General features: G+C 48.2%; 5 protein-coding genes across 5 annotated transcripts; 4 read left to right on the top strand and 1 right to left on the bottom strand.

Moving 5' to 3' along the window:
• Positions 1 to 1,244: 1,244 nt before the first annotated feature.
• Positions 1,245 to 1,881, bottom strand: EMWEY_00002770 (hypothetical protein; the record flags this gene model as incomplete). The annotated part of the gene is made up of 2 exons (XM_013479824.1): positions 1,245 to 1,362; positions 1,694 to 1,881. The coding sequence occupies 2 exons, from the start codon at positions 1,879 to 1,881 to the stop codon at positions 1,245 to 1,247; spliced, it is 306 nt and encodes a 101-aa protein (XP_013335278.1).
• Positions 1,882 to 2,392: 511 nt separating this feature from the next.
• On the top strand, positions 2,393 to 4,680 carry EMWEY_00002760 (hypothetical protein, conserved; the record flags this gene model as incomplete). The annotated part of the gene is made up of 7 exons (XM_013479823.1): positions 2,393 to 2,576; positions 2,794 to 2,911; positions 3,292 to 3,363; positions 3,465 to 3,674; positions 4,020 to 4,100; positions 4,194 to 4,293; positions 4,480 to 4,680. The coding sequence occupies 7 exons, from the start codon at positions 2,393 to 2,395 to the stop codon at positions 4,678 to 4,680; spliced, it is 966 nt and encodes a 321-aa protein (XP_013335277.1).
• A 483-nt stretch (positions 4,681 to 5,163) lies between these two features.
• On the top strand, positions 5,164 to 6,092 carry EMWEY_00002750 (hypothetical protein; the record flags this gene model as incomplete). Its single annotated transcript, XM_013479822.1, has 4 exons — positions 5,164 to 5,328; positions 5,412 to 5,487; positions 5,625 to 5,871; positions 6,029 to 6,092. 4 exons carry the CDS (start codon positions 5,164 to 5,166, stop codon positions 6,090 to 6,092), a joined length of 552 nt encoding a protein of 183 aa, XP_013335276.1.
• Positions 6,093 to 9,427: 3,335 nt separating this feature from the next.
• On the top strand, positions 9,428 to 12,457 carry EMWEY_00002740 (hypothetical protein, conserved; the record flags this gene model as incomplete). Its single annotated transcript, XM_013479821.1, has 7 exons — positions 9,428 to 10,130; positions 10,232 to 10,263; positions 10,384 to 10,537; positions 10,641 to 10,709; positions 11,453 to 11,528; positions 11,697 to 11,776; positions 12,090 to 12,457. The coding sequence occupies 7 exons, from the start codon at positions 9,428 to 9,430 to the stop codon at positions 12,455 to 12,457; spliced, it is 1,482 nt and encodes a 493-aa protein (XP_013335275.1).
• Positions 12,458 to 17,362: 4,905 nt separating this feature from the next.
• EMWEY_00002730 (hypothetical protein, conserved) lies at positions 17,363 to 20,894 on the top strand (the record flags this gene model as incomplete). Its single annotated transcript, XM_013479820.1, has 9 exons — positions 17,363 to 17,507; positions 17,739 to 17,803; positions 17,979 to 18,305; positions 18,539 to 18,941; positions 19,139 to 19,228; positions 19,572 to 20,015; positions 20,176 to 20,364; positions 20,490 to 20,617; positions 20,745 to 20,894. The coding sequence occupies 9 exons, from the start codon at positions 17,363 to 17,365 to the stop codon at positions 20,892 to 20,894; spliced, it is 1,941 nt and encodes a 646-aa protein (XP_013335274.1).
• Between the last annotated feature and the right edge of the window lie 2,883 nt (positions 20,895 to 23,777).

The raw sequence follows: 23,777 nt of genomic DNA, 5'->3' as shown, positions 1-23,777 counted from the left end.
CACGTTAGCGTCGGAAAGTCCCAATGCAGTCGGCAGATTCGTCACCAGCTACCGAAATTTGGCTCTGAAAGGAGTGTAAGCAAGCGCTGTAATGACATTCCGCCTTAAAAACAGTAACGCTACACCGTCCGTATTAGCCGGAGCAAAAGCTGGGAAATCTTGATCCACGAGCCAGCTTCATGCTTGTCGCCTTCACTAACTGCAAGAACTTCCCTGTGGCAAGTGTGAAAATAACTGCAGAAGTGTGGCAGCTTAAAAGTAGATTCCCAAGCAAGGTACAAAGAACGGGAGCCAATGCATTGCGGAAATGCGTGCAAGAATATCCGCACATCGTATTGCTTGTCGGATGTCTAGGCACATGAGGTATCTTCTCTAACAGAAAAAGGACGTATTAATGAAAGTACAGCATCACTACAGCAAGATCGCTTGGCCACTTGTGCAGAGTTTAGTGAAAAAACACGATTGCTTCAATGTTGGAACAGTCAATTCGTGCACCAGCATTAAAATAACCACCTTTCTCTCATCGGCTTAAGACTTAAGGCAAACTCTGCCCCACAAAACCCCTACCGCTATGTATGTTGATTGCTAACAAAAAGGCACCCTTCGAAGGAGCTGCGTGCACATAGCCCGGTGCAACAGCATGTCGCCAACTGAGCTGTTTTCATTAAATCAATTTTCCCTGGCGAGCTCCTTGGTATCTTTCTGATACGGTCACGTTGTTGAGCTTGCAGTTCAGCAGCCGTCGAGCAAGTGGAGTACCCCTGCAACAATGCATTGGCTCTGTGACGGATAACCCAACTTTCACGGACCAAGTGCTCTCTAAAAGCAGGCAAGGCGGTGCAGCTTACCCTCCAGTGCCTGTAATATAATGGAGGGCAGCTGCCTAGAAGAGAATGCCGCTGCATGCGGGACTTACTATATCCACTCGCTGGTAGCCCCTTGGAGTGCTAGGTGAGTCAGAGCCATCCAGCAGCCTGTAATAGGCCATTTATCAACAGTGTTGGCAAAGGATTATTCCGAAAAACGTTGAGTGCTGATCGAAGGTATATCAGTCTTTCTTTCGATAAGTATGGCTTCCCCCGTACATATATGGAAAGAATAGCAGACCGTGTGTAGACGCCCAGTTGCTTATCCATGACTTCGTGAGCTGTGAACGACCAACCAGCATATACAACCCCGGTTCGTTTCCATGCAGTTGCGGAGAAACGTTGCACTTGCTAAACGCTTGCTAATGGACATATCCATTAGAAAACGCATTCTAGTAGATATATCGCCTTCTCCGCTGAGTTTATGAAATCGTCCTCGTACTCTACCATATAAGTATCGCAATCAATATCTTCTCCCTCAGGTATCTTCACCGGACTGAATATCGCGGCACTGACTCTTGTACAGGGGACCACCTGTAAGGGCTAAATATGTTTTTTCGTGTGCTGACAGAGATACTTTCAAAGTAACCACATTTTACCTTAGCATTGAATCCCTCATTTAGCCATTCGAACCGGTAAAGCACTGGTGCTGGCCCGTCAATGTGTATGTGCTCTGACCACCCAAACGCCTTAACGGTAGGCATGCAGTCTCGCAGTATCAATTTTCTCCTAGTGGATCACTGTGCAAACGTCCTGAGCACATTGGCAATAATCATTAACAGCTTGGTGATTCGAATCATCTGCAGAGCTACAACTACGCATCCCACTCAGGTTTGACGTCACATTCTGCAAACTCACACCCGAAAAGCCAGTGGCAGAAGTGGAAGCCACCGTTCACTTCGCCCTTTCGCCTAAGCTGATTGAAGATTTGCAAAACCATGAGAGCCAGCGCCAGCCGTAAGATTATGCCGCGAAACGCTTTGAAATGTGCAAAATGGGCTGCGAGATTTTTCATATCTCGACAAACAAACGGCGTTGAGGGTGCATTATTGTAGAATGCCAATACCAACTACCGGCAATTTGTTAGCTCTCTGTATGAGTGAACAGGCCGAAACCAGAAGGGCGAGTTTCCTTCCGTTTTGAAGGTGAACAACTAGTTCACACATTTTCCAGGACACTGTTACCTTCAAAGTTTGAGTTCTGGCTTGACAGGTACAAATGATGCACGGTATACTTCTAATGAAGCTGCCGCCTGATCAATGACGTCTATGTGCTGCCAAGGAAAATAAGTTTTACAATACAACCTTTGTCCTCCAAGCTAAGGCACCCGTACACAACGTGATATCTGAAACGTTCGCTTGCAGGATTTTGAAAAACAAACGCGAGTTTAGGCGCTTTGTGAAGCTCCAGACACCGTAAGGAACTACGCACTGCAGCCAACAATACGAGTAGGTCACTAACCCAGTGATATGATTTTTATCAGGCTTAGCAGCTGACACATTTTTTGCAGCTTCGAGAAGACCCGCATGGATGCTCGCCTTCAACAATGTGAAATACTGCTGCTAGAGCAAAAGACCGTCCTAAAGCAACAGGAGAAGGAACACCAAAATGCTATACTACAACGTAGAAAAGTAGTCAAGTGGGAAGGCACCCAAAAAGGTATAACCCAACTTGGAGAGGCTCAAGACCCGCAAAATGTGCTGACCCCTCGTATGAGCTTCGAACAGCAACTGACAGATGATATGCTCAAGCGACTGTTAGAGAAGGTTTTCAGTGCAGCTGACGAAGAGAATGCAGGCAAGCATATGACTGCCATATACATTGTAAAGAGCTTTAGCATTTTATTCAGACTAGTTTAACTGCCTGTCATACCGCCGCAACTGGGCCTGTGGTGGGTTGTTTCTAAAATTGTTTCATACTGGTTCAGGCCGCCTGCAGCATCGTGAGGTTGCAGCGTTGCTTTTTGCTTGTCCCTTGGGGCTCACAAGGTGGGAGTTCGTTCAGCTTCTCGCCGGTGCTCAAGAACACCCTGAAGGGTGGATTGAGTATGGGCCTTTTCTAGAGGTTGGTTGTGTTCATCGTCCAACAGGGAGCAGTATGGCGTGGAGCCATGTCTGTTACAAAGTTGCTTCAGCGCGTGGTCTTTGGGCATGTGGAAGCAATACAGCAATAGTTTTGGCTTGACGAATCCTAGCTCGCAAGCACTCTGGTAGCATTTGTCTCTTCCTCTTCATTGTGGTGTTATGTCCTCAAGAAAATTCCCAAGCTACTCGATATGCTGAGGGCCAGGAGGGAAAAAGCTCGGCAACGGTCAGACGTAAATCCGCTTAAAATGTCGCGTAAAGGTTTTCCTTGGTGCAGATTGAAGGTTATCCATCTCATCGCACCTCACTGAACACTATTTCGTCTAATATGAACGCTGCAGGAATGTGAAACGAAGAGCAACAGCAGATGCAATGGTGCTCCTCTTTCGTGAAGAGCTAGATGAGACGTTTAGGTATGCGCTTTGCCTGACGCCTTGTACTCTTTGGAAGCAGGTGCATACCAAACGGCAGTTGCAATGACTGCGCTCCATAATGTTCCCTCTGCCACCTGCAGGGCGACTCGAGAGCTGCTTGAAGGAATGGGAAGTCACGTGACCTCAACAGGTGCTCACCTCAGTTTTCCGCTATTTGCTGCTAAGCTCGGGTCACCTACATTTCCAGAAACATATCCTCCTGTGGTTATTGGGGTGTTCGTGTGCGCTGTTCGTTCTCAAGGCTTGGTAAAACGGCAAGAGTTGTTTACTGCTATGCAGCGCACTGACAAGTACGGGATTCCTCTGTGCTGCCAAGAACGAGCTTCAGTAACTTTCGCCAACTAGCAGAAAATGTTTTGGAAAAGGATTCTTTGAACTGAGTACACACAGCCAAGCCTTATCTGTGATCCTGTTCAACAAAACTGGTTTTAAGGTATTCTAGGCAAGACATGGCTTTCGTAATGCAAACAATTCCAGGAAACGATTTGGGAGAGGTCGAGTATGAAGCGTTGCCAACTCTACTTCACGTCCTGAGGTGCTTCTAAAACAAGATCTAGAAGTTTCAAATAGGGCAACAAATATGTTAAAACTGGTCGGAAGTATTCCAATGAGTGCCGTAATATTCTGCGCCACAGGAAAGAAAGTATTAACAACGCTGTCCTTGAAGTGGACACTGATGCCATCGAAGCTGAGCTCACTACGACTGCACTCGAAGTGTGAGATTGCGTCAAGCTCTACGCTGGATCCCCCTCTATGTACTGCGCATACTGTCAGAAAATCTGTAAAGCACAAACCGGTACCTTGTACAGCCCTTTAGTGCCATATGCTAAGAAGGCCTGCAGGTTTTTGCAGAACACAAAGACTATGCTTCGTGAGAGCACCTTGAATTTGCGTTTGCTTCAGTTTCACGTGTGTCTTTTCTGATTTCTTCAGAACTGTTCATTTCCTTCAACAGCAGTGCCGCAGACTACTTGGCGCCGCCAACTGACAGTTAAGGGCAGATCGAGGTTTTAGGCCGATAAATGAAATATACTTCAGCTGCCTCATCTCTTTGAAGGAGATGAGAATCTGCCCTGTTTTATGAATTTGTCGCAGATGGGAATTACTCCTGATGGGCCTGTGCCTATATGGACACTGAGAGAAGTGCTGGACAACAGCGGCCTGTGCCTATCCAAAATGCACATTCATGTCCGTCACTTGCACTTTCCCACGTTCCAAACCGCAGTGGCAGCTGCGATCCGAAGGGGGCTCATAACCTTACAGAAAGATTTCGCTGAGAATATTCACCTGAAATGAGATGCTGCAGGTTCTTCTCTGCTTGTCCTCTATGAATCGACAAGGACAAGTGGTTTGGGAAGAATTTGTTTCGGTTAGAAACACTTGTGGGAACGCTCACTGTTCAGTGGTGATTGAGCCCAAGGCAGTTGAAGTTACAAAACGGCATCGACAGATTTCACGTCCACAAAATAAGAGGACGAGTGTTGCACCTATACTTTGTACACTTTGTTGCTGACAACTAGTGGGGGTCTATGCTGCATTTACTGTCTGTGCTGTGATAGTACCCGGCATTCCTGCAGGTTGTACAACGTGTTTTGCCACCCCTGTTCGACAGTGATTCTTTGATGGAAACAGGCAGGTTTTGTCCCCTTTTACATGCAAGTAGCAAGGTAGACGCAAATTGGCAACAGACGTGGGCTGCTGCAATTGACACATAGACATGCAAGAGATTCCTTCAGCAGCTAGGGGTGCTTTTTCTATGCAGCCGATCAAATTAGCAAAATGATGGCTGACGCCGAGGCGCAAGCCGAATTCGAGGAGTTGCGTGGGCTTTCAGTTCGAGACCCTAAGCAGAAACAACGAGCTAGCCTAGCAGCGCGCCGTCGTAGCAAACTGAGATCCACTTCGCACGCTCAGCTGCAACTTCAGGCAGACGAGGGGGACCAGGTAAAAACTGCAGCCTTTCTGGTGGCCAACTGAATGCGCGAACAAATCTACCTAGAGCAAAACTTGCTGTGGTTGCATTTCAGGGGGAGTTACCAGACCGTGAAAGCGTAGAAAAGACACTTGTGCACCTATTCACGGTTCTCGACGACAGACGGAAGGGTATGGCTCCTACGGATTCATCCAAAGTAGCCCATGTTTCGTTGCATGGTTTACTATTCCCAGCTCACACAAGTGCAAATGTGGTGCAGGATCAGTGCCGGCTCAAGTGTTCGTAAGTGTTATGCACTATTGGTCAGCCCGCAACGGAACTAACTCTACACCGGCAGAGGCTGGCAATCCGTTGCCTTTGAATTCGGCTAGTTCTTCCAGCGGAGGTGCTGCCTTGGCGGCGGAACGGAGATACGCCGACATAGTGATGAGCTGCCGATTGACCCCGGCTGAAGTCACAGGGTTTGTTGCAGAAGCAAAGGTCGACCCACTTGTACAAGAAATAAGCTATACTGAGCACATCAAAGCTTGGGTTGCGACAATATTTGAAATCAGGTCATAGGAAGCAATATCCTCATATACACCCTCAGTGTTAGCATTAACTACGATGCCAAGTCCTTATTGACTGTTTGGCACGCAGAGCATATCAGTTGGCTGCTAATTGTGAAGGCGCCGTAGGGACGGAGCATGTGGCATGCTTATACTGTTTCAGGAGATCGCACTTCTGGTACAGTGTGAGTCACAACTTGCTGGATGAAGGGACAGTGGTCAAGTAAAGTTGGAGGCGTAACAGGATGAAGTGACACTTTCACTCTATACCTTCTTGCATTGGCACCACTGATCAGGCTGTCGAACATGTATAGCGACCAACACGTCGAACTGTATATGGCCTCACCAACGCCTGGTACTAAGTGGCCTCTAGTGGGTCTTTTCTATGTGTCAACGGGACAACTAGTTTCCGGCGAAATATGACCCAGTGTCATCAGCACTTCTTCTGTGACTACAACGCCGTAAAACCCACCATTTCTATAGCCAGATGGGTGGGCTGCAGGTTCCTCAGATCAGACACTGAACCTCCAGGTGTTTACAAACAAACCAAATTCCGCGCTGTGGAAAACCCCATGGAATGCATCATGGCGAATATCTGGCCTGCGTGCCCTGTAGTGCGGCTTTAGTCGTAGTAAGCAGTACGCTACAAGTGCTCCGTAGCTGAACCAGTACATCTTTATTTGCATTGCTTGGAGTTTAAACTATTCACAATAGAATGCTGTTAGTCACCAGTGATGCGAACTGCGATTTGATTACACATACTAGACGCGCCTTTTGCAATCGCAGAGGCAGGACCATTAAACATTGTTGCGTCTATTGGTTTCGAAAAGCAACGCTGCAGATTCACATGTAATTTAGTTAAAACGGGCATCGTTTGGCAGACGAAATGTAATATGTGCCTCAACATAACCGTTCAAGGTACAAGCATAACAATTCAAGTGTGAGCCAGAGCGGCCTCTACGTAGCCAGTGCCGTAGGTTCACGTTAGGAGCTGGAAAAGAGCGAATTGCTAAATCCCTCGGCTTGACATTGCTCCTTCGGCAGCTTCGGCTCTACAGTGACCGACAACTCGGGCGTTGGTGCGTATAGAAGGAAGTTTTGCACAAGACCGGGGTTGGTGCGTTCAGCTTGACTGTCTCCCTCCAGATCCTCCGCAGCAGTATGGCCGCCTTCAAACTGCTTCGCATATTTGCGCAAGAAAGAGACGACAGACTCAGGCGTCCTATCACTGAGGAAGCTGGCAAGGAACTATGGAAGATAGAATGATATAGTGGATGGGATATAGAGAGACGAACTTTACCACACATGCAGGCAACCAGAAGATGAAGTAGGCTTGCTTGCTGGATCTGTGTGTAACAGTGAAGTGCTATCAGGGCTATTGACTGCTGGTAATCCCACTATAGTGTGTTTTTCCGAATCTCCCTCACGATGAGAGGTCATCAATTCAAACAGTGTGCCGCATGCAGCGGCTCTTTGCCAAGTGGTTTGTCAAAATCATGGAGCAGGGGAACTCAAAGCAGTATTCAGTGCCTCGGTTGGCTCCTGGCACCTACTTCTTCTGTTATTCCCTCCTAATCAATTGCATGCACCTGTTAAGTACACCCTGCAAAAGGGGTTACCAGACCTAACCAAGGGATAAAGTTGCGAGAATGAGGAGCTTCTGAACATCCATGCAACTGATGACAAGAAACGAAAAAGGCCAAGGAGACTCAACCTTCTAACAATCTAGTTCTCCAAGTGCTGCAGGGGAGATAAACCATAGGAAATTAGTTGGCTTCAGATGCTGAAACCGCACCTCTCTTTAACTAGTGGAAAACGGATGAAAAATTCCATAACTGGATTTAAAGCATCTCATTGTGTCTACAACTGCCGGAGCATACACAAACACAAAGGGCATGCACAACTAACTACTGTGTCGGTGTGGGCATTGGGTCGGCAACGTCAATGGGTGAAGCAACGGGTCGGCGACGCCAATGAGTCAAAAGACAGTGGAAACATACAGGGTGTCAAATAATATGTCAAGCCGGATCATTGGAAAATTTTGCCTCTCTGCGGGCTTGTTCAGTGGGCTTGAATTCAGCGCACACCACGTCCCGCCATGTTCCTTCGCCATCCTCGACTGACGCCCTAAATCACTAGCTGTCAGTCTATCTTAACCGCTCCTCACCAGTTCGTTTGCTTACCAGTCCACAGTCGTCATATATGGATGGCTGGCAAAAGCGGAGGTCTTCTTCATCAATTGCTTTTGCTCACCTACAACATTTCCCACTGGAAAGGATGCAGGAATTGGGTCAACTCGACGATGTTCCCATCAGTAAGGCGCCCCTCCATCACCGGGCATATCCTGATCTATCGCCATTATGCAGAAGTCCTTGAGCGAAAATATTTGACAAAACTTCATTAAAATAAGCTATCCCCCCGTTCGAGCCTCTAGCCATCCTGAGGCAAGCAGTTCGAGCACCTGCAAAGGCTGGCCAGAAGGCGGCCTGGCATGAGTTGCAACGCCCCAACCCAATGTGGGAAACAGACCCGCGTGGAAGTAAAAACAAGCCTTCACGGCACAATATCCGGACACTCTATAGAGCTGTTGGTAACTTTTGTTTGTGTAACGTTTGACTACAAGCGTCTGGCAAGTTTTCATTTGCAAACTTCAAAGAGGCTTTCCAAAGTCATTATGTCCTCCTACCAGGGTGTAGCATCGTGCATGGCGATGTGAAGGCAGGCTCCAGCGGGTTGATGCTGCATCCAACAAGGAAACAAAACTCCCATTGGATAGGGAATATTCTTACAGAAACCAACCTTTCATGGGAATGAACAAACATCGTGCGCACGCGCACGCAGTACGAAGCATGTCATCTACAATTGCCCGAGCAGTGCTAGGAGTTAGTGGCTCAGAGAGATCATATGACTGTATGGCTACAAGCCAAGACCCATGGTCACTGGCTTCGATGAGCTTCAGATGTGCAGCGTAATAAAGTGTTACTACAAAGAGACTCCATGTTCTAACGACTGCTTGATGTGGCGATCAGTTGCTTCGGGTTACTGGGCGGGCGACACCACCATCGTTTCTCGTGGATACATTGTTAGCATTGAAACTGCACCTGTCAACAGATTTAAGTCCGATAAATGACGCATTACTGCGGTTTTAGCATATATTCACCTTAGGCCAATTCAAAAAAGCCTCAATTGAATATTGATGTTGGAGTTAGAGACGCCCCAAACTGAGGCCCCGCCGACCCCGGTGGAGCAGTTGACCTGTTCGCCTAATGGAGAGAAATTTGTGGATTCTAAGTATATCCAAATTCTGTTTTTGGTACAAGGTTTTCAGACTTACCATTTTCTGCCAGATACTTCTCACTATTTGCTCATTTCGTTGGGTCTCGGCTGCCAGGTGGGCCCCGCGGGAGGTGACTAGACATGCTTTTCCTTGTCGCCCTTTTGCATGGCAAGGTAGCAAAGAGTCGAGATAAAAAGACCTAGTTATGTTGGAAAAATATCGTGCGCTTACACTACAAAATGCCGTCGACGGGCAGACCATTGTAAATCTGATTATCGCTGGGAAATGATGCGCCATCATTACCTCCGGTCTTTGACGGCTAGTCTGTCCGCCTCTACTGGATCACGTTGTCTTGCTCCGCTGCCTGGAAAAAGTGGAAGTGGGGGTCTGGAGGCCGTTTTAGGGCTGCGTTTGCTGCACACCGGCAAAGCATGTGAAGTGGTTTCTCTTACCTATGATCACGCGGCGCAAACTGTAGGGACTCGGCTTCGTAAAACTCCATTAACAGTGTTTTGGCTTTGTGTGGGGTCGATTACTGCTGCTGGTGCCTTCGCCTGCCTACAGGACAGCCATCGCCACCAGGTCCAGCTAGACACCGGAGGAGCACACGCGCGTGCACAGTACACCAGTACTGTCCTGAGGAGCACTATCTTGTCAGGTGTTCTTAATTGCAAGGAGTGGTGGCTTTCTGACGTATCAACTGCTGTGTCCTCTTCGCCTGCTGTATTCCGTGGTGGTGCCCCAGCATTCTGTAAAGAATTGTCCAGGCAGCATATCCAACGTGAACAGCAGCACTTGCCTCAGCCTTTGAAACCGCAGCATATATTTGAAATGATGAAGCCCCTAGTGGTTCGGGTGTATGCGGTGCTCCGAACACAAACGCCTTCCGACCGAAGAACCCGCAAGCAGACAAAAGTAGAAGAGGACCAGGAGATGTTGCTTGAGAAGCTGCACTTTCTGGGTTCCGGTTTTTTCTTTGACGACCAGGGTGAGGCATTACCCTTCGATGAAGCACTGCGCACGTGAGGGCAGATCCATCTTGGGTTGGCTACACAGGCTGACTGTGCGCAACTGCGGAAACATCTTCAGGCCACATAGTAACTGCCGCTCATGTTGTCTTGGTAAGCTATACCCAGCTTTCTGAGAAGTTGTCCGCTCATATTACCATGGTTGCACTGGAAGCGAAGGCCTTCTTGAGGTCCTGTCGTCTCGCGGATCCATTTGTCCTATGTTTCTGACAGCGACGCAATGATCTGAAAATTGATGCCGTAGTCAGCCAAAACGCTCATGAATCGAAGGAGCGGCTGGTTAAAGGCGAATTCGTTTCGTTCCCACTTGCAATCAAGGACGCCTTCGGTCGGCTACATGCAGCGCACCTCTGCGGCCTGGATGAAAGTAAGATTTGTTGCATCAATTTGTCGCATCACGCCAACGTGGAATAATCGCAGAAGGCGGCTAGTCAAGATTCACGTGTGGGGGGTTTTTGCTTCTGCTGCAGCAACCGATGTGGCTGTGCTTCGGTTAGATGACCCTCTCGAGCAAAGGGACATGCCTCATGTGCGCGGAAGTGAGCTTCGCCCTGCCAAGAGATGGCACCGTCGAAAGAAAGACCTACAGCCAGCCAGTAGCACCATTTTGGTAGCATATTGGTCGACCGATTCTGTTTTAATTCACAGTAATGTGGTGGGGAACATTCACAATCACACACGAGATGGCTCCCATTTGTATGGTGCATTGGTATGCTACCTTCCGTTAAAAACAAAAGCCTAGGCAGCTTGCCAACTGTACTAAGGTAGCTAGGTTGCCTGTAAGAAGTAGCTCCGATTTGCTCACTCATTATCTCTTTATCCCATTCGTCGAATTCGTCTTTTCTGCGTAGAGTTTTCCGTCACACGTCCAGCGATGGGAGAGATAATTGCGGCATATGCTCCAATAGAGGTACGCGTGTCACGCCTGTAGCAATCACCTGCCTCAGTGTGAGGTACGCCTGTCAAGCCCTCCGCAATCACCTGCCGAAGTGTGACTATTGTTTCTAACTCATTCGTATTTAGATTTCCTTATCTCTCTATAGCAGCACCCTGTCTATGATTATTTTTTAGCACGCAGATGAACCAATAGGGGTGGCAGGCCAGGTGCTGCAGCCTCGCCAGACCTTCAGAGAGATGGATAACCCGGGAAGCATGAGTCTCTTACAATTACAGTTGCTAACCCTTCCTGGTGAGTGCCCTTCTGGGACTAGACATCATGCTCCAGTGATATGCCTTTAATCGCAGGCGTTTGATTATGTTGTGACTTGTTAAATGTCTGCAGGCATGTCGGGAGCGCCTGTTTTTAACATGGAAGGCTCTATCGTAGGGATGCTTGTCAAGAAATTCGACATCTGCGGGTGAGGCAGCGAATTCAAAGACCACATCGACTCAGCATCAACGTGCTCTCTAATGATAATGTCCAAGTGTTATTTTTACCAAAGCAACGGGCAGCCGTATGTTAGCAGCACAACATGGTGCTTGTGCACTTCTTATTCCGATAGCTTCTGCGTGCGTGCGTGCATCAGGCTTGCACTGCCGTCATCCCTCGTGCTTCGGGTCGCAGAATCTCTCAGAGATTCGGGCGAATTCAGAGTGCTATCTATTGGTAAGGCATAAATGCCGCTTTTGTCGTGTTCACACACGAATTTAGCCCTTCACATCCCCGCGGATTGCTAATTCGTGCGCATTTCTAACCCGAAGGCATGTACGAGGTGTCACGCAGGGGTGCTTGTCGAGGAAGAGACACCGAGCTTGTCTGCAGCGCATTCAAGTTCAACAGGTAAGGCTTACCTGGGAAAACCAACGGCTGCCGTGGATCACGGTTGTGCCCCATAGCACATTTACGGGATTCATGCCCATTGCTAGGGTCAGCAGCAATGATGTTTGCACTAACCATTCAATTGCGAATGTGCATGCAGAATCGGGGCTGAAGGTGTGCGGAGTTACCCCTGGCAGCCCTGCTGATGAAGCAGGCGTCCGCCAAGGGGACCGTATAATAAATGTTAAGGGAGAGGCGATTGATTCCATTGGGCGCGTGAGCCTCTCCTCCCCGTTCGCTGTTTCGCGCGTGTATAACGCAGAACACCATCGTGTTGGGCAACTTGTGACCCGCAAGGACTTTGGGGATGTGTCATATGCGTTCAGCTTCGAGAGGTCGTTCTGCTCCACAGGGGGGGGCCCCTGGAAATCACTGTGCAACGAGGCACACGAGCAAAGCGTTTATTGTTGGACCTCTGCACGTGAGGGGTCTCCACGGAAATCACGGTGCAACGAGCCACACTCGTAAGTCCTAGTTTTCTTGAACCCGCTAGCTCCGCCTAGTGTTTGTAAGGTAAGCAAGCATTATGCATCGCCGGCGCCCCAATGGATTACTGTGTGTCTGCAGAATAGAAGCAGCTTTATTGGGAGCATCAGAGTACACTATATATTCAGTTCGTTGAGATTGAGTGGGGCCAGCAACTCTCTGGCGTTTCATAGCACTTAGTGGCCTTACGTTTACTTACTGACAGTCACTATATGACGAGTCATATAACAGCTGTCAAATTGGCGCAACTGTCTCTTCGGGACAAAGTCAATTGCTACCAGTGCAGATCGGACTCCGTAGTGATCGTGGCTGCCACAACCATATGTGGAAGGTTGGCTTCCTTAATTTTTGAGTGTAGGGCTTATTTAGTGGAAAATGAATATCTATTTGTCTACCTTTCTGGCAAACACCAAGTACTTCCATAATATTTACTCCATCTCCAAAACTGCATGCTGCAGTTTCGAAGCGTTTATGAAGAACTTGAGAACCTACACTGCAGGAGGACTTCTTTGGAATTTACATCGGCATCACCATGTTGTGCCAGTAGGCATGCAATTGATCCCTCCTGTTTTCCCATCGCTGCGCCTTCAACTGAAAGAAAATTCTGTATTGTTGAGCGGTGTGTGGATGGGATTTGGGAAGTGGTGAACTTTGCGGTAATTCCACGCTAAAATGCTATTGTGTAGCACAAGGTGCAGGTGAAGAGGACGATCTCAATACTTACCCAATAAGCTTCTAGCCAGAGGTCATATGCTATTGTTAGAGCGAATGGTAGTTCCAACTGTTCAGACTAAGCATTGTTTTCTACAACTAAAATAACCGCGCGCTGTGCTTTTCAGCTTTGCGTTACATGTATCCGTATGTAGCGCAAAGCTGAAAAGCACAGCGCGTTGTTATTTTAGTTGTAGGAAACAATGCTTATTTTGAACAGTTACGTACTTTAGTTTCTCCACGGCTTGATAAGTCATATTCTGGTTAGCGAGTGGAGCATAAACTAAGTCTCGCGAGAATACAAAAGTGGATGAAGCGTCACTGCATGCTTGTTGGTAGGGAAAGTATTACAGAGATGCTTAATTAAGCAACAAACAAGCTTCCAGGGGGAAACCTTCCTAGTTATGGACCTCAATGATTCGAAGATGGTTTTTCCGTCCGTGTACAGTGTATGTTTCAGTGGGCGTCACGATTAACCTTTAAGCTGGACCAAATGGTGTGGCGTTCCTACGCCGCTTGAGTCTAGAGAGGCTTCAGGTGATACGGTAAGGAAGTCGTCCAGCCACTTAAGGGGTATTGCCTGTTTTTCCGATTTTTCCCTTAGTAAAAATCAGGCTTTGTTCTTCTAAATTTCGAACAGGTCCGGTAATGGCGTTATGCCTTGTAAACAGCTATCTCGAGGAATCCAACGGCGTCAAGTGCATCACCTCCCTTCAAGGAAACTAGCAAGCGTTGTATCAGTATGAAGCCATACAGCATGCTAATTTCCCTGAAGGGACGTGATGCACTTTACGCCGTTGTATTCCTCCGCTCTTCCGATTGCACTGAGAATGCATAGCACCACAACAGAGTGGTATTCCTTGTTCCTCCCACTTTTTCTGCTCTCTACGCGTTCAAAGTTCCGCAAAGCACTCGTCAACATGGCATTCTCCATACAAATTCAGGCTTTTAGAGAGAACAATCTGCACATGCGGCGTCATGGGAAACGGTTGTAACAAACAGAAGCCTCACCACATCCGGGAGTGCACGCACGGAAGATTTGTGAAGGCTGCTTACTCCTTGAGCATTCAACATTGGCCGCTGGCCAAACGAAATGTTCCTCTAATTGGGTAGAATGCCTCCGGAAGAGCAGAATACAGGCACCTCAGTTTGGCGTGCAGTTGTGTCACTGCTCGCACTGAGGCGTTGGCCAAACAGTGACAGCAGTCCATGCCAAACAGAATTATCCGTGGTATGCGGGAGACGCTCGTGGCAGTGTAGGCAGGTAGCTCCCGCCCCCCCCCCACTGGCCTCTATCTTCGCAGGGTCTAGTTCAGCGGATGTTGACGAGGGATCGATATCCAAATATTTTGTGCTCTTGCATGCCATTACTTCCAACGAACCAGGTACACCAAAAGCCTCCAGTGCTTCAAACGCTTCATTTCAGGTATATCAGGATTAACCTCTTCGTGTTCCAACCAAATGAGTTCACAGTTCTAAAATTAGTTGTACTCTTCTTTGCGAGTGAATACGAGGAATGCCGTGTTTTGCACCGATTCCTTCGTGGATCAACGCCCAAAGCGAATATACTTCTGAACTCATCTACTAGGCCTTTCACCGTAGACAGTGAGGACGCGTAGTCTGTTGAGGAACCTTGTATAAAAGGGATCATATTCGCTGTGCCCATATGTTCTAAAAAGCATATCTTGAACATATATACCGAAACACAAATTATTTGACTGCTAAGCCATGCATCTTTAAGAGCTCGATGTCCCATATAAGGCGAAGAGGCTCCGGTGCTGAGTTGGAAGCGAGTCTGCTTGGGTGCATTGGGTTTTCAGTGGGTTTGAAGGCTCCTGGTTATTTTACTCACACAGAAACTCATGCTAGTTCTGCTCACACAGAAACTCATGCTAGTTCTGCCTACGTATTTATCGTTTCTCGAATGTACATGGATCAAATCACTCAAAATTGAGGTCTTCGTCCGGGTGCTCCAATAATGACCGACAAATGCGTGGCTCCATTGTCCTGTCTACCGCCCTCCCCTCTTTTGCATGATACTTCTGATTCAGATGTTTCTAAACTTCCCCCGCATAACATTTTTTCTGATTTGACATCAACTACGTAAAAGCAAAGAAGCATCTAATTCCCTAGCTGCGTAACTTCGGATACCACACCAACGTGGCTGCCTGGGTGAAGTAGTGAAAATGGCTGTTCACCACTAGCAACCGTCTGGATAGACAGGTGGCTGACACCTGTTGCATTCGCCAGCGGATTCGCCAGCGCAGTTTCCACGTGTTCGACATTCGGATCATTTCGAGATGCTGTACACCAATACTGGTCGAGCAGTGGCATGCTTCTATCTTTCATGAGCAGGTACACCATTAGTTATTCCAGATGCTCGTCTTCACCTTGGACTCCTGTTGCCGCAGTAGACGGCGATTGGGTTTTAGCCATGCGAACGCCCTGCGACAAACCACCAAAACAGCTTCTCCACAATAAGCCGCTTGCTCACCTCAACCTGAAATGCTGGTATGTCTCACACTTTAGCTCCTGTATTCTGCCTTCTTTAGCTCTTTTTTAGCTTGTGTTCTTCAATTCCGGGGGCGAACCAACGTCATAGTGCACATAGGAAGGGCCCCACCATCGGGTGTTGTTTCCGCAAGACAGCCCCTCGTGCACTGATATGCAAATGGCAGACGTGGCATGGCAAACACGGTGCGTTGCACTGCAAGGCATCGAGAGAGGCGAGTAAGCTACACCTGAAGAATGTTGACGGCTTGGCTGTGTCTTAGTAAATCTTCTATCGACAGGCAAGGCGGTGATAACAAGCGGGAATAGACCGCCTCCTAAAACAACGATTGTCTCCCTGTACAGCTAGCTGGATGTATATGCCTTCGGTCGCCATCATTGCGACTCTCTTGCCCGCACAATGCAAACCAGGCAAAATAATGGCTTCTCTCGTGAGCGACTGTTGTTGAAAAGCTGTTGGTTGACAGACAAACACAAAGCCTTGCAACAAGCACCTACTCGACCAGCCGTCATTACACACGGAACTACCCCTCAATACGTTCGAATCTAAAACCTACGGGAAAAGCTTAATCCTATAATATGTGTTACAAATTTTGACACGATAGTTCAAGCGGATCTGAAGGCCAGCTGTTTTCCGCTTGTGGTAAGTGGAACACTGGAAGCCCGCTGGCAACCCAACGTAGTGGAATATCAACTGGAAGAAGTTATTGGAATATTCAGCATAGTCTGTTTTATTTTAGCCTGCTCGAAGTGGGCATGTGAGAGTTTCAACCATTGATAGACGAACAGGGCACAAGCCGCATAGGGCTCTACTTCCAGCAGATCGGGCCGCCGATCACCTCACGAATCCTGGAGTCAAGGGACGCCACGCTAGAAGACTTCGACCTGCAACGCAGTACCCCAGACTGTCTGTAAATGGTGACTTCGGCAGATAGGCGGTTTGGAGATTATTTGCGCAGAAAACCAACGGTAGACTGTAGCTAGTGGGAAATTATTTGTGCAGAAAAATGTCTTCGTCCAAAAAATTTGCTCATATGCTATTGAGTAATTTTGGCTTTTCGAAGAACATACTCTACATCCTTTCTCCGCAACCCAGTGGAAGCCCCAGCAGTAACCGTGGATTTTGCAGGTGTCTCGTGTTGAAGATGCCAGAGTGTCCATACATCTTTTCTGCTTGTTTCTTACTGGAATTAGTTGTTGCAATGAGAATGACTATATCGCCTTCGTTCTACACGCTTATTGAATATCACAAACTTTGAACAGGCTAGATCAAGTTGGCTCTGACAATCAGCCCCGTAACGCGGCAGTGGGTTCAACTGGGGGATTCGAAGATTTTAGCTGAACACTGAACTACGTTGTTCAATAATTGGATGCGTTCGTTGTTTTAAAAATGTACTGTAGCTCGCAAGATACCTGAATCAACTTGCTTGAAACAGAACAACACAAGGCGCCTATATGTATCAAGGTTTCGGGAGGAGGTTCAACGGATGATTTGCGCATACACTCTGCCATAGCCGGTGTCCGAATTCCAAAGGGGCAGGGGAGGGCTAACATCGGACACAGCCTGATCACTAATAGATCCGAATCGAGTCCGTTTGGTAGTGTCGTCCACGTATACAGCTGGAAAGTGGCAATCCATTACGCGCAGTGTCGATTGACTCTACGATGGTGAGCGGTGCTGGCGCTACAGAAATGGAGGAAGATGCATGCTGCAGTGACACAGCTGCAGCACTGGCCTCTTATTTACAGGGAAGTGTAGCCAAGACGCTAGCAGAAGGCATCGCCGCTACGATAAAGGCTCAACCTGAGGGTACGAGTTGGTAGAGCGGCGCGCTAACATACCGCACATGCCACTGGAGGTGTATAGTGGTTAATAAGGGTAATAGCATCGCTCGTGATGTAGCTACATTTCATGAAGAGCCAAAGCGTTGCTTGTGTAAGTTGGGGATGAACCAATCCTTTTACAATCCTGTCTTTGTCCGTTGAGTTTGTTGGAATAACGACAGAACACAGGCACTTACTCCTTGCTATTTTGCTTCAGATCCCCCCCTTTTTCTTTCCCGCTGGTTGCTGCAATACGTTGAGCAACGAAAAAAACGGCTGGAAGTAAGAATGAAAGCTGGCAGAATAACTAACCAGTTGGGGAGAGCACTACCAGCTAAATGACCGTGTGCTGCTTCCGCGTAGGAGCCTAAGCAGCACACACTGAGCGGCCACTGAACCGCACTAAAACGATGGAGTCCTTTAAAGTTCTCAAGTTGGAATGATGCGTGCCATGCAGGCATCATCAGCGGCACCAAGAGTAGCTTCGGTGGAACAGCAAACACAAAGTACAGAAATGCAAGCGTCGCCTAAGCAATTGGATTTAGGAAATGCCATTGCAAAGGACAACCAAGCCATTCAAGCCTTTCGAGAAGTAGAGTGGGTGGAGGAAGAATCATTAGTTAAGCTTCTAAACCATTTGAAGGAAAAGCTTGGCGCAACAGGGGTGTACCTGGCAAAGTATGAGGAACACCCAGCTTCCAAGGAAGAAGAGGCGGCTGCAACGCTGAGATACATAGCTGCTGATGATACTCACTCTTACATGCTGAACAACTGTCTCCGCGAAGTAGGTTCCACATGTTTCTACATGCACTTTGTAGATACAAGACTGCTCATACATATAGTTGTAAATACATTGTAATTAAAACGAAACAGTTGGCGAGTTTCCTCTCAACGAGGAAATTCACTGGAAAGCTTGAGCTACTCAGTTGGTGGCGAGCAGTTTGTGCAGGCTTGCAAATGCGTACTCTAGATACCTAAAGTACCTGTGACCGCATTTTGTTGTTGCGACTCTTGAAGGAAGAAGGGCTGACCTGGGATTTACTGCAAGATGACGAACCAACTAAAGAACTCGAAGGGACATCAAAGGATTCTAAGGATGAAGACGATGCAGACGACGAAGAAACTGTCGCTGACAAAGAGGCTGAGAACAGCTCGCCGTCTGGCAATGCTCGTGGAGATGAAGTCAATAAAACAGTCACCCGCAAAACTGTGATTGTTGATGAAGTTCTGGACAACCCTCGCATTCGCTTTTTTGGCATTACTCGACCTGGAAGTTACATGGCTGTCTCGATAGAGTTGGCTGAGGTCGCAAATACTGACTCAGTATTGGCTCTTTTCAACTGGATGAAGGAGAAGAAGGCGAGAGAGGAGGCGATTGCTGCTTCCCAGGAACAAGAAGAAACCGCTTCGGCGGCAAGTGGTGAATATCACAGCTGATTGCCACATCCCACAGAGAGTGTTGGAGCTTCTGTATTGCGTACAATGCCCCCATGGCCTGAACAGTACCACTAATAGAGAGGGTCCATTGCGACAACAGATGGCATCCGCTGAGTATCGCCCCACTGGAAAATGTCGGAGGCATGGTCCTTTTACATGTAAGTGGCAATGCGTGCACAGGAGAGTCCGGGGCTCCTCCTACCGACTTTGGTGGTGTTGAGGGCAACGAAGGCGATTCAAATGAGGACGAAGACACCCTAGACGAAGCCCGTAAGCCTTTGCCACCGCCAGTACTTCGAAGCACTCGAACAAAATACGTTCTCTGCGCTGATTCACTGGGACAAGAGATTGCACTTGGAAGAGAGGAACTTCGGTGCCTCCAATTATTTGCCGAGGAGATCGGAAAAACTATCCTTCGAACTCAAAACGAAGCAGTCGAGAGACAAGTGAGGCTGGTGAATGGGGATTTCATCTGCAAGCCCCAACGCACTACAGTCGATGACAAAACGAAGAATGATATCATTTGTAGCCCGGCATTTGACTACAGTTCTAGTTTAGTGTAAGCCCTTCGTTCGCCCGTGTTTGATATGCCGCGCCGCTGGTTTTTAGGCAGCTGAAATGTTGAGCGCTAGTGAGGTACAGAATCTCGAGCAAGATCTCTCGGAGTTGCAACAAAAGTGCTTGATCAAGTTGCAGCAACTCCAGGAACAGCGGCAAGGCGAAACGCTACAGCAACTTGACGAAAAGGAAGCAGAGGAGATAGCAGAGGCTGAAAGACGGCGACAAGAGCAGGAAGAAAGGAGGCGAGAAATTGCAGAAGAAAGGAAAGCAGCAAAGTTGGCACTGAAAAGTGGGGAGGAGAACGAGGGCGCTGATGATGAAAGCGTTGACAGCTTGTCGCTTCAAGGAGAATCTGACGACGGCAAGAAAGAGGAAGAAGTGATTATCCCTCCAGCCCTTTCCAGGGAATGCGTTGTTGAGGCTATAGCAGCCCAAGCTACACTTGAGGCTTTCAATGATGAAGTGCTGACACCTCTTAAAGAGAACCTCTCGTTAAGTGAGTGACCTGATCACAAAGCTCCAGGGGACTGCGCTCCTGGATGATTTACCATGTGACGCGTCTACAGAGAGCAAGTCTCTTGTTAGTCCAGTATCTGAAAATAGAAAGGGGTGGGGTGCTACTTTCATTTCTAGGTGCCTCACTGTGTGCTATTCAGGCAGAAGATACATTGCCGACTCCCCTGCGTTGGTATCAGCAGGTGCTGCTTGCGCCCTCCTACTAGGCTACGATGTAAAGGTTCTGAAAGTGAGACCTGCCGCAAAAGAGAGCCCGTGGAATTGGAACCGCCTGCGTCAGCTCCTGACTCCTGCATTTGCGGACTCCATGCTGGCGTTTGATCCCAAGGGTAAGCAGCAGCCAACGCAGGGAATGCTGCTCAAAAGTCGTAGGCTTCTGCCCAATTCACCGTCCTCTTCGAACATTGGGATATTTCCAGCATGACGGGCACTCTGACTCCAACTGCGACTGCAGCTCCCCGCCACTATAAGGACAAAGAAAACAGTCTCCGTTTTATCATGGAAATGCTGGATATTGAGCTTCAAGTGGAGGACGAACAGCCACAAGCCCCTCTTGAAATTCTCTTGTCCTCTTGGGTTACTGTGAGGAACATTACTCCGCTTTTCCGTTTAACACAAAAAAAATTATCCGTTGAGTTGAAAAGTTGATAGCTTGATTCATGATTATGATTATGCTTCTTGCACTTTTGTTTATTTTTGTTCATCGCAGTATGCAGTGAAAGCCCGCAGAGCCCAGCTGATATTACAGCGGGAAACTCTTAAAAGGACTGCGTTAATGCAGCGAGCGCCTGCCCCCCAGTTGCCTGAACTCGTAGAATTAGACGCCGACTATGAGTGCATCGAAGATGTTGAGGTTTAGGAATGTTCGCATCCTTCAACAAGCCATTCGATCCGACAAAACGTTTGACGCGTTGGAGTCCTGCATAGGCTGCAGCTTCCAGTGATAGCTGAGAACCACGACCACCTTAACTTTATGACCCCCGTCAACTCCTGGTGTGTCGCGGGGTTCACGCTCGCCCGCCGTTAGGGAGTGGCGGAATGAGCAGAATATCAAGGGTTCTCTCCCGATATAAGGACTTCACAATGTGCACATCGCCGGCTCTTTTGGGCTCCTTGTGGGTTCTGCTGCTTCTGTTGGCATAAGCTAAAAGAGAATGCCGGTCCAGAACTGTGTCCTGAGCAACTTGCAACATAGGACATGGTCGAGTCATGCTGGGTCCATTCGCGTTAGTTTTGACTACAGCGGTTTTCCCCAGACAGCAGAATCGTCCTCTTGCAGCTGAGAGAATATCTGCCGTCTTTTGTTCTGGGATCGACCCTCGTTCTTTACTCGTCATCAACATGCTTTGAAGAAATGTACATTTTGATGATGCTGTCTTTCCGCTGAAGTCCAGCGGTGTTGGTGTTTGTCTACGCAAAGGGTTGAAGTCAGCTCTCACCGGTTTCTGCAGATTGCTCGTAGCACATCTTTCAGTGGAAGGCCTGACTGGCTTGTGGGGCGTCGGTGTAGACGTGGGATCCATCAGAGCGTGTTACCGTGCTTGCTTGTAAATCTGCTCATTTTCGCTTATGCACAGAGCAAATTTGTAAGGTATTTGCGCCGACCATCTGATACCGATTCGCATCTCCAAATTCTGCCGCGAACTTCAGTCCGTATGCTGTATTAGTCTACCTATACTTTGACTGCCACCAGAGCGGACACCAAACAATGCCTGGGGTTTTTGTTCCTCTTTGCCACGTTGTTGGCAGCGAGATCCATACTCCGTATGCTGTTCTACGCCATATTTTGAATGGAACAGGTTTCCACTGACTGGCACCAGAGCCGAGTACCGGACAAAGGCTCTGTTGACACCCAAAGCCTGGCTTTCCTTCCTTTCTCCTTGTTGACTGCTCTGGTGCCAGTGAATGGAAACCAGCGGGCTAGTGGCAAGGTCACGGGCCTTGGCCTTGGGTGTTGACTGCTCTTGTGCCAGTGAATGGAAACCAGCGGGCTAGTGGCAAGGTCACGGGCACACCATCATCTGCTGCTTCTTCTGGTGCTGTTGCTGCTGCTGCTGCAAGCTTAATCTGTGATGAAGCGACCACGGCAATACACTGGTGTTGCTCGACGTGCATCCATTAGGACAGCGCAAGCTTTGAAGACAGCTCTGTGGTGAAGCGACCGCGGCACCACACTGGTGTTGCTGGATGTCCATCAATTAGGACAGCGCTGGCGCGTACACCTGCGTCTGTAGTGCCTGCTTGCAGCTTCCCAACGAAAGGAGCAACTGCCGGCTAGCTAAATCGATATTCTCCGTGACCTAAGGAGGATTAGGCTCGGCAGGCGTTGTACAAAAATAGGCTGGGAGTACATTCACCAAGAGTCGCTTCAGGAGTTGTACGAAGCAAACTCGATATTCAATTGGTTTCCTAAACACTTGCTGGCTTCGCCTTATTACATGCGGATTGAACATACTCCTGCAGTATATTGCAGACACAAACTGGCAGAAAGTCACCGGTGTGCTTCGCAGGGCTTATCCGTGATGGTAGACTCCACCGCCCGATGCAAGATGGAAGCAGTGACCCAAGCGAGGAGTGCAGCGGATAACGCTGAACACACAATGCCGGCAGCTGCTACACTTGATTTCAAAGAAGCTAATAATCAGAGGAAAATGACTTTTGGTCTGTGCACTGTTGGTATGATTCGGAACATTTCCATGCGGTGCCGACAGCTCTAACGTGCAGGCGTATTCGGTGGTCTGGCAGTGCCTACGTGCTTGCTAATCTGTAAATGGAACAGATTGGGCATAACAAAGCTGCAAAACCTTGTATTCCTCGATTGAACATACAACTGCAGTAGATTGCAGACACAAACTGGCAGAGCGTCACCGGTGTGCTTAGCAGGCTTATCCTTGATAGCGATTTTCAAGCATGTGACATTAAAAGCGCTGGTTGCCTCGGCTCAGTCACACGCTCGTATATTGTAGTGAGATTGGCTACCCGTGCCACAAACAAACTGACACGGTTTCCAAGACCGCTCTAAGGGCAGCTGCACGCAGTGGGAGAAGCAGTCCGTTTACAAGCCAGTGGCCAAACTGAAGCGGTGAGTGTTCCCGTGAAAGGTAGTAAAATTTATTGACACTGATACGCTGAGACTAGGAGCAGTGAATGGCAATGAATCACCTACTGTAAGTACGCGAGTAGCTGTCGACTATTTTCTATATACATCCAGCATAAGAACGAACCATGTGGTGCCCTTGCTCATCGCCAACTGCTCGGTAGCTATAATTCACACATTTCACCTTTTTGGCAGCAGCGATATTCGCTACCCTGTTGCATTTTTGGCTATACTGCGTTAAGTTGTGTATAATTGTTAAGCTGCTAGCATTATTCGCACGCTTCGATTACTCGGAAAGGAGCTGACAGTATTCTGAAGGATAGGCGTTCTAATTTAATACTGAAGGTAATTAGATGCTTCAACTGTGCCAAGCCAAGCGTTACCACACAAGCACATTTGTTTTGGAAGCGGGAAAAGCAATTCGCTGTCTAGACGTCCTGCAGGTGAATCTGCTTAGAGCCTATTTTGTAGCCACTCGCTTTGGGCCAGGAGGCATTGCGATAGAGGTCGGCCAGCAAAAAGAGAATATTTGATGGCGTAGTCATCGGAGGTTCAATTGCGCAGCAGCTATTTGGAAATTGTTTGAATATAGAACAGCAAAACGTAAAGCTTAATAGGCTTCTAGATGCCTGGACCTTCAAAGTC

Source organism: Eimeria maxima, genomic scaffold (genome assembly GCF_000499605.1).
Source record: "Eimeria maxima Weybridge genomic scaffold, Emw_scaff14, whole genome shotgun sequence".
Lineage (NCBI taxonomy): Eukaryota > Apicomplexa > Conoidasida > Eucoccidiorida > Eimeriidae > Eimeria > Eimeria maxima.
The sequence above is the reverse complement of the archived record's forward strand: the minus strand, read 5'-3'. Positions and strand labels throughout refer to the sequence as shown.